The sequence below is a fragment of the Python bivittatus genome, unplaced genomic scaffold (assembly GCF_059951505.1).
Source record: "Python bivittatus isolate LINGU-HERP-01145 unplaced genomic scaffold, Pbiv_v1 ctg000610_np1212, whole genome shotgun sequence".
NCBI classification, from domain to species: Eukaryota; Metazoa; Chordata; class Lepidosauria; order Squamata; family Pythonidae; genus Python; species Python bivittatus.
In genome coordinates, this window is record NW_028277088.1 from 54,835,409 (window position 1) to 54,853,120 (window position 17,712).

A 17,712-nucleotide genomic window follows, 5' to 3' on the forward strand; every position below is an offset into this window, starting at 1 on the left:
AGTGCTTTTAAATAATTTTAAACACTTAAAACCAATATTAAATATTTATTATTATTACTTCTACTCCTAGTATTTCAATTCTGCTTTCCAGATACAGAATATTTGGATATTTCAGAACTTTTTAGACATTCTGAGGGTAGTCAAAAGAGTTCAAGGTGAATAACAGTTGTCACTATTATTTAGTTATTACACATTTTTTCCATAGATTAATATGTTTTAATATATTTTACTAAGTCAATACAAATTATTTTTGTTGGCAAAACTATAAGCACACTGTTATTCAGTTGAAAGATACTGGAGTTTGGTTTACATGTGTGTGTATATTTTTTATTTTGTTTTTACACAGGGGAATTTAAGCTTTTCCTGTGTGGAGCCTCATACAGTGCCAGTCTTTTTCAATGCTACCAGTTTCCTCGAAGTACCCGGCCACCCAGATCGTGAATTATTCTCAGTCAGCTTTCAATTTCGGACATGGAATCCAAATGGAGTTCTGCTGTTCAGCAACTTTGCTGAAGGCCTGGGTAGCATACAGATTGACTTGATTGAGGGAAAAGTCAATGTCCATATCAATGTTACTGGAGTGAAGAAGAATAAAATCAACATATTTTCAGGTGAGTATAGTAATTCAAAATATTTTTTAGATTACAAAGTATTTCTCCATGTGATTTTGAACTTTCCTACTTGGTAATAACAGAAAAGTTTGCTTTAGATATGATGGGAAAATCTAGAAGTTTTGTTTTACCTTTTGCAAAGGAATTTCTCACTGAATAAATTATTTACACTGAAAGTAGAGTTCAAAGTTTACCTAGCACTAAAGTTCATAATTTAAAATTCATACATTTCATAACTTGCATGGGGACCTAACGGGAGTTCGCAGCACTGGGCGTGGTTGGTAGCTTGAGAATGCTCTCTCCGCCTTTTTAATTTTAACTTTTTTAGTTTTAATTTTAACCTTTTGTAGTTTTTAACTTGTATATTTTGGCTAAGATTTTATCGTTTTTTTTTACTTGTAACACCGCCTAGAGTTACTTATCCAGTGAGATGGGCGGCTTGTAGAAATTTGATTAATAAATAAATAAATGAGCTGAATTCAATCATAAACACTTTGGGGGAAAAGATGTGGTGGTGGTAGCAAAGGGGGGGTGGACAGATGGTTCTTCCAAACACAACAGAGGACTGTATAAGTCCTGCTATGATTTTTTTGAGGTCACTAATAATTGTTGTAGTATACTGTGCCAATATACAGTGACAATGAACTTTTACAGAGTAACATGAATAAACTTAAATCAGAACCAACCTTAAGGAAATTGCATTTTAAATTTTGATACTGGGGAAGACTTAAAAAGAGAATAGAGGAAACTGAGGCAAAGAGGACAATTTTCATGTTCATTTTCAGTATAATCAAACAGAAAAATTAAAGCATTAAATAAAAATGAAAAGACAGAGATCCTTCAACTTTATCCCAAAGACAACAATAGCGCTTAATAGGAAAATATGTAGTATGATGCATGGCTGTCCACACAGGGATGGGCAAAAATGTTAAGATGGTGGCCATCCCTATGTGGCCCGACTGAAGCCCTGACCCCTTTTGACATGTGTTGCATGTATGACAATGGATGTAAAAAAGGGGTGGGACTTTAAATGTATGGTTGCAGCTGTCATCTTCACTTTTTTGATGCTCCTGATATGATGTATCAATAAAGTCCATCTCATACCCTTTCCCACTTCAGTATATGCTCTAAGTATGTGCATGAAGTTGTTCTTTACTGGACTGTGCACTTTTCCACTAGCTGCACTAACTGATGATATAGAAAGAGACAAAGTTCTTCATCTCTCTTTCTTATTACTCACTATCCTCACTCTTCCTGCTTCAAATATAAGTTGATTTCAGAGATTATATTTCATGCACAGATCCTAAACCAATGGTGTGGAGCTAAAATTTGAAGAAGGTAAGATTTCAGTAGTGTGCAGTTATTGTGGTACACTGTTCTAGTTCCTCAAGTATTCGGCTGATAAAGTCTTGTTCCTGGTCCTGTTTGCCATCTAAGACCAAGACAAAACAGCATGAGACAGAGAGTAGAACTTACTTCCAACAGAATTCATTTACAAACGAGGGAGTTTTAGGCAATGGTGAGGGGGGGGAAATTATTTTAGAAAGCTTTGATTTTTTTTTTTAATGATTTATAAGCTGTGAAAAGTCCTCATGGACAGGTATGCCAGTGAGACAGAATTTGTAAAATCAATAATGTAGTAGACTTTACAGGAAACAAAAAGATGACACTTCTTACTTCATGCTATTTCAGGTTACTGGTTCCTCTCCTATGTTATGGGATAACAATACTGTATTATTATTAACAAACATTTGTATTGGCTTAACTAAAGGAAGGAGAATAAGTAGATAGTTTAATCTACTGAAAATCTCTTTCTTAGTTGAATACACTACTTCTCATTTGTCAGTATAATTTGCATAACTGAAAGAGGTTAATACTGAGAATTTTGTTAAGTGAATATTATATACAGCTGGAGTGTAGCAGAGCATTAGATTTTGAGATACTTATCAGCTACATCAATACTGTTTTTATATGTTGCGAATAATTTACATGCACAGAGGAAAAGTGAATAGGGAAAGTTGAATTATTTAAAATTTGAATAAATCAGTGTGGAGACAGTTATGGACCCAATAGATCAAAACAAAATATTGTATGTCATGAGTGTGCTAGAGGCAAAGAGAATGGGCAGTTTTTAATTTTTTCACTGTGACATTAATGTTTCTGCCTCCCCTGCTGAGATGGTTAAGTGCCAGAGAGTGCAGAACTTTAATGATGAGCTCATTGTTATAGACTTGGCCATGCCAAATCCAGCTGATACTTTGGACACATTATTGATTCAGGCCTCTAACAACATTACCACAACAACTTAGAAATCTTGAAAATAACCAAAGAAATTTGACCCCGCAAGCAATAAAGAAGAAACAAAGCAAGGGCTATCACTTCAGAATGAGCCAGTTCTAAATGATGAGGAAACAATTTATTTAGTGAAGGGATCCAACAATCCATCTTATACACCTCTGGTTCCAGGCCTACAACTCAGCCCTCTCCACCACTGACAGGATCCCAGTGTGAGATACCAAAGGAAGCAGAATCAGAAGCTATTTACCTCTCCACTGAAGTAGCTATTATTAACATATTTAAACAAATATTAGCAGATCAGCACAATCATATATGTTTCTCATGGATGCACGCAGGTTCCTGTTAAGGTTCGGCATACTTCTGGCTTTAAGAACCTTCTAGTCTATTTGAAAACTTTTTTTTTTTTTTTGAGACCAGGAATTTACTTGTTTAATAACCACCAAGTTGATTCCTATATAAAGTGGAAAAATAGCTTTCTCCAGCTTGGTGTCTGCCAGAAATGTTGGATACCTGAAAATCAATTTTGTTGCACAACTTTTGCCTTTCTTCATGAAATAAACAAATAGACTGCTTAGGACAGATGAAAACAGGTGCACCAATAACGAATATAATGTATTAATGGAGGGTAGGAAGTCATTAGTTGTGGCCTTGTATCCGGCATATTTGCAGTTGCATCTGTCAACACTTGGAAAGAGTGGGAAGAAGGAGGAACACCCATTTATTGTTTGTTTTCTGGATTTTTGCATTGTTATGATGGTACTATCACTGGATTCTACAATTGCAGGCTTCCGTTTGCATACTTCTTTGGTGACCTTTCCCTGTTCCCATCTCCTAAATGTATTCTTTGTTTGCTTGTTTTCAAATTTTCACTAAGCCTTTTATAGAGCTACTGCCTTTCTTTTCCCCCTCAGTGGTGGTGATTATTGTTGTTTTTGAATCATGATTTTCAATAATTCTAACCCATCAGGAGCTTCTTTTCCCATTATTTTTTCCACCATGGAATCTTTATTATTGCTCTGAGATTGCCAAACAAATCTGCCTTGTCAAGTTATGCATTTGACTATATTCATCTGTAGTTTCCTTTAAAATCAAGAAATTCAGCACTATATCACTATATCACATTCTCCCACTGCTACTGTTAATTCTGCTTCATCAGCCAAGCTTTCTCTCTTGATTGGACTCCTTTCTTTGTCTTTTTTCAGAGCAGAGCCCTCCTCTGGTCTTTGGGAATCAACTTTCCTATCCTCTGATCAGCAGTATTTCTTTCTCTTCTCCTGAAATATCAGAGCCTGTTTCTTCAGCAAGGGGCTCAAAACTGTATCTGAATTCTAACAGTGCAGAATATCTGCTGTAACTCTTTGATTTTGGCTGTCTCTTTCATGGCCCCTTCTGTTAAGTCTCTTCCACATGGAGACTCGCTTCCTCTATCAGCAATTGTTGATGAAGCATTTCTTGTGTATTTTGTCTCCTCAATCTTCCTCTCTTATGACCTGAACTGTGGCCACTCATTGTAGTTCTCATTCCTTCAAGCACTGCCACATGCTTGTACTTGCTGGAACAATATGCCAGTTTGCTTCTAGCCAGGAGCAAAACATACAACAAACATTGCAGGTCTCGATCACAAGTTCAATTCCACTTCTGCTTCTTAAGATACCACCACTAGAAAGGATTTCATCATGTCTTCTAATCACTTTTCAGGCTGTCAGTTTAGCTCAATGCACATTGTTCTCTGAAAGGGAAAAGTTACTAGGACTTCTTGAACTCTTCTTTTGAATTCTACTCCCAAAGTCTTGTTATCTCTTTCTGTTTGCTCACTCAGTGAACTCACTCCCTGGAATCTTGTGTGTGTGTGTGTGTGTGTGTGTAATTTAAGGAACTTATGCTATTAATAGATTTATATAAACATTGGATTGTATTCTAGGTTGCTGCTCTGTATCTTGGCAGAAAGAGAGAACATAATTTACAAGAAAAGAGGTTTCACATATCCTCCCTGGAGCTTTTGACCAACCAAGAGGGCATTTAATTAAAATACAGGTGCCACATCCACAGTGCCAATAACTCTGTCCACTTCCTTAGGACTAACAAAATCAAACTCTTCCCAGATAACATTCAGGACCATTCCTCAGCCAACTCCATAGGGCCTGCCTAGATGGAGTCCAATTCAGAGGGAATCCAAGCAATTTTATTCACCAAGTGTTGAGAATACTCTTCACTGCAACCATGCAGATACTCATCTGGCCCCTCCTGACCCAGAAGGAATTGGGCTCCCTGAAAAAGACTGCTGGCCAACACTTGGAGGATGCAGTAAGAATGGAGAAATAGGCACATTTCTCTGCTCTTACCATGACAAGATAGGCTCTAAGAAAGGCTCTTACCTGTGTTGGACTTGGTCCTAGTTTTCCTCCAGCAATGTTTCAGGCATCTCTTCTGCTACTTCATCCATCAGAAGTCCTCTGTAAACCTGGGGACACACCTAGGTCTGTGGGCAATGACAGTCCACATAGATACAGTCTGACCTAAAGCTTCTGCCTATAGCTCATTCCAAGTGGCAACCAAGATCTCTGCCAAACCATGTATCAAAGCTTCCTCTGGGTACATTAAGCACCTGGGGCAGACTGATCAAAAAGGCCCAGCCTCTGTGGAAGTGGGGAGGTCTTCAGAAAACTCTAAGGTCAACAGGGAATTATCTGTCCATGATAAGGGACTGATGGTAATATCCTCCTACTCCAGAGTCATCTCAGTGGAACTTAAATATGCAAGGGGTGCCCCCCCCTAAAAAATATTTCTTAGGATATATGAAGTCAAAACAATGACTTCAGTAGAATTGTAATAGAATTGTAATATAATTTGACAGAGATTTAGTATATGTTCCAATTGCTTTTGTTACTGCTATGCGGCTGTCCGATCTAACTGGCAGGTATTAGCAGGCAGCAGGAGGCTGGGCTTCTGTAAACATTCAGAGGAGAGGGTTATTCTTTCTCCAAAACAAAATTTATATCACTCTCCTAAGCGTTGGGAGAAAAATGTCTTTCACTGTCTAGAATGAAAGCATACATTCTTAGCAAGACCTGGAAATGTGGGGAGATATGCACAAGTCACTATTGACCCTTCTTTAGAAATTGTTTTACACACACACACACACACACACACACACATGAAAAAATAAAAATTAATACAAACTAATATAAAGTGAGAAAAAGAAAAGAAAAAATCAAAGAGAAAGCTAAAAGTGTAAGAAAGGGGGAAAAAAGTAAAAGAAAAATAGAAAAGAAAGAAAAAAGGTACAAAGAAGTAGCTTCCAATCTTCTTTACAGCAGTTATAAGTATAATTATAAATTTACCTCTTACTCTAGGGTTACAGCATAACTCTCTTTTTTCTATAATCTATTCTGCCTAATCATCAAAACCATAATCATAAGTTCATTTTTTTTTATTTTACAGAAAAAAGTCTATAAGGGGTTTCCAGTAAGCAATAAACATAGATATTGTGGCTGGTGTAGGTCTTCTGGGCTGTGTGGCCGTGTTCTGGAAGTTTTGTTTCCTAACATCTCGCCAGCACCTGTTACCGGCATCTTCAGAGTGCAGGAGCACAGACAGGAGCAGTTCTCTCTGTGAACAGTTCACACAATGAACTTGCTAATCACCCCCAGAAGCCCCTCGTTAACAATTCAAGAGAAGAAAAAACCCTGTCTAATCCCCAGGAAGATACACACAGATTCTGACACCAAAACAAGCAGCCACTCAGTAACTCAACCCGCCCCACCCCCCCACCCCCCCAATCCCCCCTTTACCCCCCAATCCCCCTTTACCCCCACCCTCAGATCTCTATAAATACCCACAAAAGGGTCACATCACCCTGGGCACAGAGAGAACTGCTCTTGTCTGTGCTCCTGCACTCTGAAGATGCCGGTCACAGGTGCTGGCGAAACCTTAGGAAACAAAACTTCCAGAACATGGCCACACAGCCTGGAAGACCCACACCAGCCATCGTATGCCGGCCTTGAAAGCCTTCGACAATACAGACATAGATATTGTCTTTTCTCTGATCAAAGAAGTCAATTTAGCCATCTCAGCAAGTTCCATCATCTTCACCAACCATTCCACCATTGTGGGTAGTGCCGAATCTTTCCATCCTTGTGCATAAAATAATCTCGCTGCAGTTATCATGTATAAAAACAAAGTTCCATTACTTTTTTCCAACTGTTTGCCCATTAACCCCGAAGGAAAAACTGGTTTAAACTGTATATTAATCTTTAAAATCCTCTGAATCAGTGTGTGTATTTGAATCCAGAATTTTCTAGCTTTTTTAAACATTCACCAGACATGATAAAATGTCCCTTCTTGCTGTTCACATTTCCAACATAAATCTGAAGTGCCTTTATACATTCCAGACAATTTCTCTGGTAACATATACCAACAGTACGTCATGTTATAAAAATTCTCTTTAAGATTATAATATAGTGTAAATTTCAATCCTTTCAACCACATATTTTTCAATTGTTCCATCTGTATATTATAACCAAAATTTTTAGCCCACTTTATCATACATTCTTTGACTTGTTCTTCTTCTGTTTCAAAATTCAGTAAAAGTTTATCCATTTTAGCAATTACATGTTCATCATTTGTACACAATTCTATTTCAAACTCACTCTTACAATGTTCAAAACCATAAACTCTTTTGTCTACTTTAAATCTTTCTAATAATTGTAAATAAGAGAACCATTGACAACTATATCCCTCTGCCACCAGTCCTTCTCTTGATTTTATTTTACATACCACTTGACAACATTCTAGCATCTCACAATAAGTTAGCCATTTGTGTTTGCCTACTATTTCTTATCTATAAAATGCTTCTTGTGCTGAGAGCCACAAAAGCAGTTTCGGCCACAATCTAGGTTTGTATCTATTTCATATTCTCAGTATGATGCGCCTAACATAATGATTTTTAAAATTCACATTAACCTTGGCTTTATGATACCACAAATATCCATGCCACCCAAATCTCAGGTCATGTCCTTCTAACTCAAAAATAATTATTATTTGTGCTTTCTGTAAAGTGTAAATCGATCTTACCTATTTTATAAAGTTCTTTCCAAAATTCATATCTTCCAAAACCTTGAACAAGAAAGCCCAACTCAAACTGTCAAAGGCCTTCTCTGTGTCTAAGAAAATCAATGCAGCTTGTTTTTCATTATATTGCTCCAAATATTCCAAAATGTCCAACACATTACTAACATTGTCCTTTAACTGTCTTTTAGGTAAAAAACCACATTGGTCCTTGTGAATACCCTTCTTTAGAAATTCTAAAGTAGCCTATGGTGACTTTCCCCATAGAAAATAGTTTAGAACTTGAAAATGGAATTCATCATTGTGGATGAAGTGCAACTATTGTGCTGGCAGAGCAATTTGGGAATGGATTTTTTGCCTGTCAGTCTCTATAGCTGTGTAGCTTTATAATGTGTCCTTTGGCAGCTTGGCATTTTCTGTTGACATTAATCGAGTAAAAGTAAACTTTTATCCCAGTCTTCCTTGAAAGAGCGTCACCTTTCTGCAGCATTATGTTTGTTTTCTGTGCAGTTCACAGAACTAGGAGCCACAATAGGCCTGAGGAAAAAAGCAAAGCTTCTCTAACATTATTTAGATCTTCAAAAAGATAGCAATTCTCTTTCTGTAAGAGTCTTTGTACATTTTACGATTTCATTTTCAAATGTTGCTGAAGCGGCTGCATGGATTCATTGAGGTGAAGCAGAGAACTTGGGTTTTTTGGCTTTCTAAAGCAGATTTATACAATTGATATTGTCTTGAGGAACTTTGCTCATTAATTTTATGTATTGGCAAAGCAGCTAAATTGCCTTATTTTGGAAATAGCCTCTATAAATGTGCAGTTTATTTTAATATGAGAAAATTCTTGGTAACGAACATTGGAGTTGGTATTTGCCTGAGGTATTCTGCAATAAGAATGTCTACGTATAGAAGACAAAAAAAAAAGTGAGCTAATGGTGCTAGTGCTAGGTTTTGGTTTTAAACCTTTGAAGTCCCCATTTTTAATGGGAGATATTTTTTTCTTAGAATGCTGAAATACATAATCAAATTCTTAGTGTGATGTATTATATCTGACAAATTTCTTTTATCTATTCACCTCTCAGGGCTATTTTAACTTTTTTTTTCATACCTAAAACATAATATTCATTAAAAAAAAAAGACTGGCTTGTATTAATGTAGCTGATTCATATCATCTTAACTACAGAATAAATATTTTAAAAAACAGAATTCAGTTAAAATGTTAATGTTCCTTTTCCAAACAGAATTTAAATAGAACATTCAGATATGTTGATGATGAAATGTGTTACGACTGTTATAATGTTAGCATAAATGGCAACACAAGCTTCATGTGTACTATTACTCTAATAATGATACTAATACTGGTACTCTTCATTAGATTTATATCCTGTCTTTCATTCAGTAGAAACTGGTAGTGTTGATAGCTCACTCTCATTTACTCAACAACAACCCTGTGAGAGAGATAATAAACAATGACTGGCCCTGGGTTGCCCAATGAGCTTCTTTGGCTAAGGTAGACTTAAATATGAGCCTATAAATACATATTTCAGAGACATGAATGGATGTTTCAGGGACTGTAGTCTTCAGAGCTTGCTCTAAATACGTCTAATTATCTGATTTTTTATATAAATTAGAGCAAGTAGGATAGTTGGCTACCTGTCCTATCTTAGACAATCTTCTATGTCACAGGTGGGTCATCATGATCTATAGGCTGTATGTGGCTCTTGGGCTCAAAGGTTGGGTCCCAGAGGTGCAGCTAGTGTCATTAGCTCACATACATACCAAACTCTCATATCCATAGCACCTACCCAATAATAATAGAGTAATCTTGCTCCGTGTCCCTTCACTCAGGGACTGCCATTTTCTAGGCTCATGGAAGAGAGCTTTCTCAGTTGCTACACCCACCCTTCTATGGAAAAGCATCATCTTGGGTATCCAAATGGTCTGCTTCCCAATTTTTAGTAAGTCCATAAAAACATGGCTATTTTATCAGGACCTGAAGGCTAAAATCATAAGATCTGTTCCCTTATCTTTTGCTTGGTGGTTGCTGAATAAATTAGAGTTCTGGTGTTATATGTTGCTATATATTGTCATTCTTAATTAACACTTGTTACTGCTATTTTATTATAATATACATTGTATGCTTTTAATCCACAATTTTATGGTTGGGATATATGTTGCCCATAGTTAGCATTGAATTGAATAGTTTATAAACCCAATTAAAAATAAACAAACAAAACAAATAAACACATCATCACTCTTCCCACTACCTCTTTCATCACAGTTCCCTCTCAGTAATCTAGAGCTGGGATTTGTGAGAGGAAACAACAGGATTTCCTCATTTTCCTCAGAGAAGTATTATTGAAAGGCCAATTTGGAGGAGCAGGAATGGCAGGGTGATTTCTCTCTCCTGTTCAAATTGTTTTGGGAATGTAAGGTTCACAGCTACCCAGAAAACTTGAAATCAATCAATCAGCACAAAACAAAAGATTTCAAGCAGGGACTTCTCTAAACAGCGTTTTATTTGGCCAAGCAAAAGTCTGGGTGCTCACACCATGCACCAAGAGAGAGCAGGGTGGCACACCCTTGGAGACAAAAACACAGTCTTTTATAGTATTCTTAAAAGGGCAGAACTAATTAACATTATAATGAAGATGAGGTTTTTTCTTATGCCCTCATATGGTTTGGTTCTCCTTTTCTGGTCAGTCACCTACTAAACATTCCTGGCATTCCTTTCCCCCTGACCTCTCCTCAGCAGGTATCAGTTTACACAAAGCCCCCTTCTCAATCTTCTGGCTATCATTTTACGCAAGGCCCCTTTTCTCAACATTTTACGCATATACCTTTTTCTTAATAATCATATAATCCTTCATTCAATAGTTATTCAGTTTACACATAACCCTTCAGGAACAATATATTTGATTTTGTTGTTGTTGTTTCTAACCTCCTAAAAACCATGTTCTGGTATTTCTGAGGAATGTGTGACCCTTCGTGGAGTCTTTCACTTCAGGACTCCTTTTGGTTTCTACGGTCATTAACTTCTTTTTTCAATTACTTTCATCACCTTAAGAACTAGAAACTTGCCTTAAAAAAAATAAAAGCTGGGATTTACAGAAAGCTGAATTTGGCAGGGAGTAAATGCTATGCTTGTGAAAAATAGCAGCACACACACCACTGTGTCCAAGAACAGCATTTCTATGCAAGGTATTGAGGGATTGGGAATCTGTCAGCCCTTCAAGGTAGACCAGACTAGAAAATGCCATGTAGGTCACTATAAATTTGCTATAGTAAAGAATCTTGCAAGTCTGAATGTGCTTCCCCCCTCCCTCACTTTATTTTCATGTGAATTAGGGAGGGGCTTATCTGAGATGTTTTCTCACTTTACTTTCTTGATCTGGGCTCAGGCCCTTTTTATCTGACCACTGGCTTGGTAATAGCCCTTCCTCCTGTCCTTCAAGGCCATTCCCTTTATCTGCAGCAGTTTTCAGCTGCTGTGCCCTGGCACATTGATGTGTTGCGAAAGGTCCACAGGTGTACTGCATCAGCCAGAACCATGCCTCCATGACATCACCAGGAGTGGACTGTCTCCATTTCTTCTCCCAAATCCCAGCAACCTGTGACATCACAGGACTTCTAGTTTTGTGACCCAGAAGTCCCACCTATGAGATAATGTGCCATGAGATGAAAAAGGTTGAAAACCTCTGGTCTACAGAATCATATCCCCAAGCATACTTGCCTTCATTGAAATTAAGTGAATTATTTTTCAAAATGTCATCATCTTAGTCTGTGGTTTTTGAACACAGAATCCCATTTTTACAGATCCTTAGAAACAGCTGCATAGAATTACTCAATAAGCACATCAACCTTTACCAGGTAAGAGTTCCAACAAGCTTGAAAGGCTTTTTAATGGTTTTGGAAATCTGTTTTAAATGATAAACAGAATTGATTTTAGTGCAGTTCACTAGTAATATACTTTTTTATGTTAATCACCCTTTAGTTAACCATACTTCCCATGCATAACAGTATGCTTCGTTTGTTTACACAGATATATAAAGTGTTGATTTTATATACACTTATGATAAATCCAAGTCTTGTTATGCAAAACTGTTACAAATTAAAATTAATATGTTAAAATATTTTTTAAACAAATATGAGAAGATGTGACAAAGATATATGTTGATTTTGTTTAACATGAGCACTTGTAAAATCACGCAAGGGCAGAGCAGTGTGATATAATAACATGGTTTTGTTTTATCTTCATGGCCAGTTGTTTTCAAGCAAAGCTGTATTTTACAGAATTTCAAATCACTCCATGCATATTCCATTCATTTACAAATACTAGGACTTTTTTTTTTTTTAATCAATGCTTATGCTAAATAAAAAGGTATTTTCCTTACTGAAAAAAATGAGAATGCTGGAGGATTTTATTACCAAAATAAAATTCTTACCATTTGTTTCATTCTTTTGGAAACTTAAAGCACTTCACCTGCATTATATCACTGCTACTTTATGACACTTAAAAATAGATTGGGTGAGAAGGGGAGTTTTCTCAGAATTTTAGGAGTTGTAATCCTAATACATCTGGAGAGCCCAACCTGGGAAAACTGTTCTTCAGATTCAGAACTTCCAGTGATTTATGATGAGATTTCTGCATGTAAAACTATGGTAGAATCTCAAAATGTCAAATCAATAAATTGTATGAGCCACCAATACTTCCTGTCAGGTGTTCAGCTCATCTGCATAGCTCCCAGCTAATATACCTACAGATGAGACTTCTGAAATCCACTGCTGGTTCATCTTCTCTTATCTTCCAGCTATGAAGGATTGGAAAAGGTCACTTCTGCCTTGAATTTGCCTCACTGCCCTACATCGAGATCTTTACTAATCTTACTTCATCTGGTTCACTTTCTTGTAAATGCCCACCAATTAATGTATCCCATTTCTCTCTTGTTGGCTTAAATTCTACATTTCAGCTAAATGAGATTTTAAAAACTTGAGCTCCCAAAAGGACCCATTATTTATGCATATGTAAACTGTTTTTGTAGATGAAGCTTGAGTGCCATTATTTAAGCTTTTATACTCAATCATACTCTAGGTGCTGCCAAATTACAAGCAATGCAGCAATATGAATGTGTGTGGATTTATCACACACATTTTTACCAGCACTGAGTATTGTCAGACTTGAGCAGCTATCTTCTTGGCCAGATTGTCTAAAACCTTATATTCATTTTGTTATCAGGTCTACTTGATGCAGTTACTGGTCTCCTGAAATATGAACAACCATTGATCTCTTGGCACTTACTGTATTTCCCCTGAGTTCTGGGGGTGGTTGGTCAGTCACAGAACATTATTTATATATCTTGTCTATATATTGATTTTCATTCTTTCTGACTCATTGCCCAGATACAGCACCTCTCCTTTTTTGTTAAACCTTATCCATCTGAGCTTTCACGAGAGAGAGAGAGAGAGAGAGAGAGAGAGAGACAAAAAAAAAATAACTGTGAAATTTGTTTTGATCTTACGAACACAGAACTGGCCTGATGGGTCAGATCAAATGTCCAATATTTGATTCTAGCATCAGCCAGTCGGGACCCTTTGGGAGTTCACAATTCCAACATTGTTGTCCATCTGTTATTATAGAGACTTCCTGAGGAATGAGGTAGTAGGTACCATGGCTTGTTTAATTAGGCTGTTATGGTTTTTATGAGTTTTATGCTATTTAATTGCTATGTTTTATATTATGCTGTTAATTGCTGGGAAGTTTCTATGTGATTATGATATACAAAATTGAGCAAATAAATAAATAAAATGGAGAGAGCTGAAACAAAAACGGTGGGAGCCAAGCCTGTTTTGATTGTGACATCAACTGGTATATGCCTACCAAATTTGTAACATGTGGTCTGTAATCGATTATGATTATCATTATTCTGCAGGTGAGGTAATTTGTACATGGTCAAAAGTTATTATAATCATAGTAGGAATGCTTTCTAATAATTTCATGGATGATTGAATGGATGGAAGTTGAGAAACATCAAGCAGAGAAAGAGAAATACATTTTGAGATTATTCAGTGTTATTCATCTTTTCAAACAAACACTGACCAAATTTTTGACAGGAAAATACACCACAGTTCTTTTTGAAATTTCCAAGACAAAGCCATGGCACAGCTGTTGGTGCTAAACTTTGCAGAATATAGTTCAAAATTATGGTCACTGTACCCCCAGATTGTCCTGGACGCGCCCCCCTTTTTTAACTGCAGTTATATTCAGGACAAGAAGAAATATTTTCCTCAAATGCCTAGGCTTGGTGCAGTAGTGGCATTGATGGCACTGGCCATGCACAGGGCATGTGGAAGGCATGAGGCACAGGGGTTGTGCTTCCTAGCTGTAGTTCCTGGGAAAGATGTTCTGCCCTGTTGTCTCTTGATTGGGGTGTGAAAAGAGAGAAGTGGCCAGTGAACATGTAAATAGAGGTGTTGTCCACGAGGTGATAGAAGGTAACATTCAAGTGGTTTTGGTAGTCAGGCTTTCTTTTCTCTCCCACACCCCCCACATCCCCAAATTTTATTTTGTTTTGTTTGTTTTGTTTTGCCTCAGGGAACAGAGAATAAGAGACAGGAACAGAGACTTTTGATTTCATACCATTTCCAGGGTTTAAGTGATGGCAACTTGTATTGTCCCAGAAATGCTTTAAATAAAATGAGGTTTGGTGTCTACCAAAGTTTGTACTGCAGGCAAGATCCAGAAAGCAAGAATCACAAAGTCTTCAATAAGAAGTTTTAATGTAAGAATTAAGGATAGGATTGTGACCAGAACCTCCAGCATTTCTTTATTAGTAAGTTCATTACGATGGAATCTCTGGGCATTTTGAATCTCTTCTTGTTGGATTTGTTGCAGCCCAGACTGAGCTTCATTTGTGAGATAAGATATTAACAATCTTCTCTCTTTTCTATTGGTTCTTTATGTCTAACCTGCTTCCTATTGCTTTCCCAGCCTCCTCACAGTTTCTCACAGCACCAGCTCTCACTATTAGGATATTTTATTTTACTACCCCACAAAATGATGTTAAAATGAAAGTGTAAATTCATTCTAAAATTTTCCATTATTTTAGAAATGGGGAAAAAAGTGAATCAAATATTAGGCTTATAGATCTAGTACATATGTTTCTATAGCAAAGATGTCATTAATAGAAGAGCATATGTGTAGCTCAGGGTTGAACTGCGGAGTCCTTGGGGTTCTCTTAGCTTGGTTGTTTTCTTGCAAATGTTTCGTTAGGAAGCAGAAGACCAGAACATCTCCTCACCAGCAATCATCACCCAGATAAGCAGAGATTAACATCAAGATTATCACCAGACATACAATTAAGCAGTAAACAATACCCTAATCAAAAAACTACCCGGGGGGGGGGGGGGAGGAATAAAACAAAACAAAACCCACACCCCCACCAACACTGACAGGGCATGCCACTATATATAAACAGAGAGCAAACCCCATTCCATTCTAGCACTGAAGATGCTACCTAGCCAAGTAACAAAACGTTTGCAAGAAAACAACCAAGCTCAGAGAATCCCAAGGACTCCAAAGATGTCATTGACTTGCAGTGCAATTTCATACAAACTTGGAAAAGTACAACAATACAGATCAAGGAGAGAGTTCATCAAGGACAATTTTTACAAAGTCTGGTAAAACCAGACAGGAAATGAAGGAATGCTATGCCTACAAAAGAGGATATTTATGCAATTTACACCACAAGGTTTACAATAAATCCATTCAAATAAATGGATTGCATTTTTTTTTCTTCTTGAAAAAGATATTCCCTGGTTCTGAGCTACCTGAAAAATTTTCCAAGCGCTTGACTCAAGACAGAAGCAAAGGTCAATTCTGAAATTTTTTCCATATTCTGCTGATACTGCTCTAAGGACATTTGAAACAAACCACCCAATACACTGCAGAGATGGTATAGATTGAAGCATTCTGAGTACAGTTAAACTCTTTCCAGTAATTATTTGGTATTTCCAATGGAGGAACAGTGATTTAAAGTCAACACTCATTGAAGTTCATAATTTACTTAATGAGACTGTCTGTACAATTAAATCAATATGTAAAAGCTCTTGATTAGAAAAATTTCATTGACAAGTGCATTGTGCCTCTAGATAATAACTGCAATACAGTGTTTCAAGGACTTTGGTATGATGAGGAATGAAAGGATGCGTTTGCAAATTTAAAAGTTATTGCAGAAGATGATGTTAATCAGGATGAATTAGCCTGTGAATATTTGGAGGAACTGTGCCTATCATTCAGCAGAACTGAGAACTTTTTAAAAATTTACCTGTGCTTTCATATCTCCACTGTCTAAGCTGAGGCTGTAAAAAGAGTATTGCAAATTTGTTGATATTGAATAGAGGAAGCTGCTTTCTCACAGCAAGACACAATGGCTGTCATTATTTCCAAGCAGTACAAGGCTGATTCAGATATTTCTGACATTGAAGCTGTTCTTTCTTTCACTGAGCAAACTGCCCACTGTGGCAAAGACATTTCTGAACATGAGTTCAATTGTATTTACCTATGGCACATGCATTTATTCATGAGCATATTCAATTACACATTCCGGAAATTGGAAGTGAAAAGCATTCTGTCATGGAAATGCACAAACACTTGAACTCACACCTTTCTTCCTGAACATAATATCCAAAACTTTATCTCCCTAAAAATAAAGGAACTGGCACTAAAATACAAAAAGGAACTTGGAGAGTGGAACAAATTCACTGAAGTCAATTGTCTCTCTAGTAGATGCTTAGAATATCTGAGAAAAAAAATGAGCCTCCTGGATAAGTTCGCTTGTTCTGTGTGAATTGTATTCAGTGAGGAACCAAATTGGAATGTTGTGGAATCTCATGTTAAATACTCAGTAGATTCCTGATATTCTCGATCAAATACTGATAGTTAAGGGGAGGTCAGTTGCTGATATAATGTGTTTTGATCAACTCAGCTATCTGAAAACTGTCATGCAAGGTTAAAAAAAATCATGAAGTGTTCAATAACTGCTACCACACCAGATGTGGGGCAAGGTTTTTGAGAACTCCAAAAATCCTGACTGTCACTCAGATCTGTTAATTATTTCACAGTTCTTATTTATTATTTCTTCTCTAAGTGCAAATCTAGAACACATTTTCCTACTAACACAAAGACAGCAGACAAAGCAAAGGAACACATTGATTTTAGAATACTGCTTTAAGCTCATTCAGCTCTGGTTTGGTTTTGACGTTTGTGTGTGTGTGTAAGAATGAATATGTGTGAGGACAAGGGAATGATATCACTGATTATTCGGATGCATTTTTGGTTTGGCTTTAGAGGAAAAACTGATTCCACTACATAGGTCTCAGGGACAACAAAAGATGCTATTACAGCCAATGCACCATTGCAATTACAGTGTAGCAGCCAACTTCATATCTCTTTATTAATTCTTTATTCTCATTGCAGCATATGTGAATATGTTTATTTTCTTTCTTTCTTTCTTTTTTGCTCCATTGAAGTTAATAGACAAGTAATTGGGAGTGTGTGGAAAAATCTGGAATAACTTTTGCTGTTGAATTTTAACTGATTACTTTTGTTGCCTTGAATGGAAAATATTGATCTATCTGATCTTTTGAAATACTATGTTGGATTGGCTACCCTACCTCTCCTCCTCCCTCCCCCCGCTTTTTTTTTTTTTTTTTTATAAAGACCTTGGATAAAACATTTTGC

General features: G+C 36.8%; 1 protein-coding gene across 2 annotated transcripts in view; it reads left to right on the plus strand.

Annotated features, from left to right (window-relative positions):
- The window catches only part of CNTNAP2 (contactin associated protein 2), a 1,202,163-nt gene that overhangs the window by 612,246 nt on the left and 572,205 nt on the right, over positions 1–17,712 (plus strand). For both annotated transcript variants that reach the window (XM_088150062.1, XM_088150063.1), the window contains exon 8: positions 347–611. In XM_088150062.1, coding sequence (XP_088006188.1) covers positions 347–611 — 265 coding nt within the window. The remainder of the gene's footprint in view (positions 1–346; positions 612–17,712) is intronic.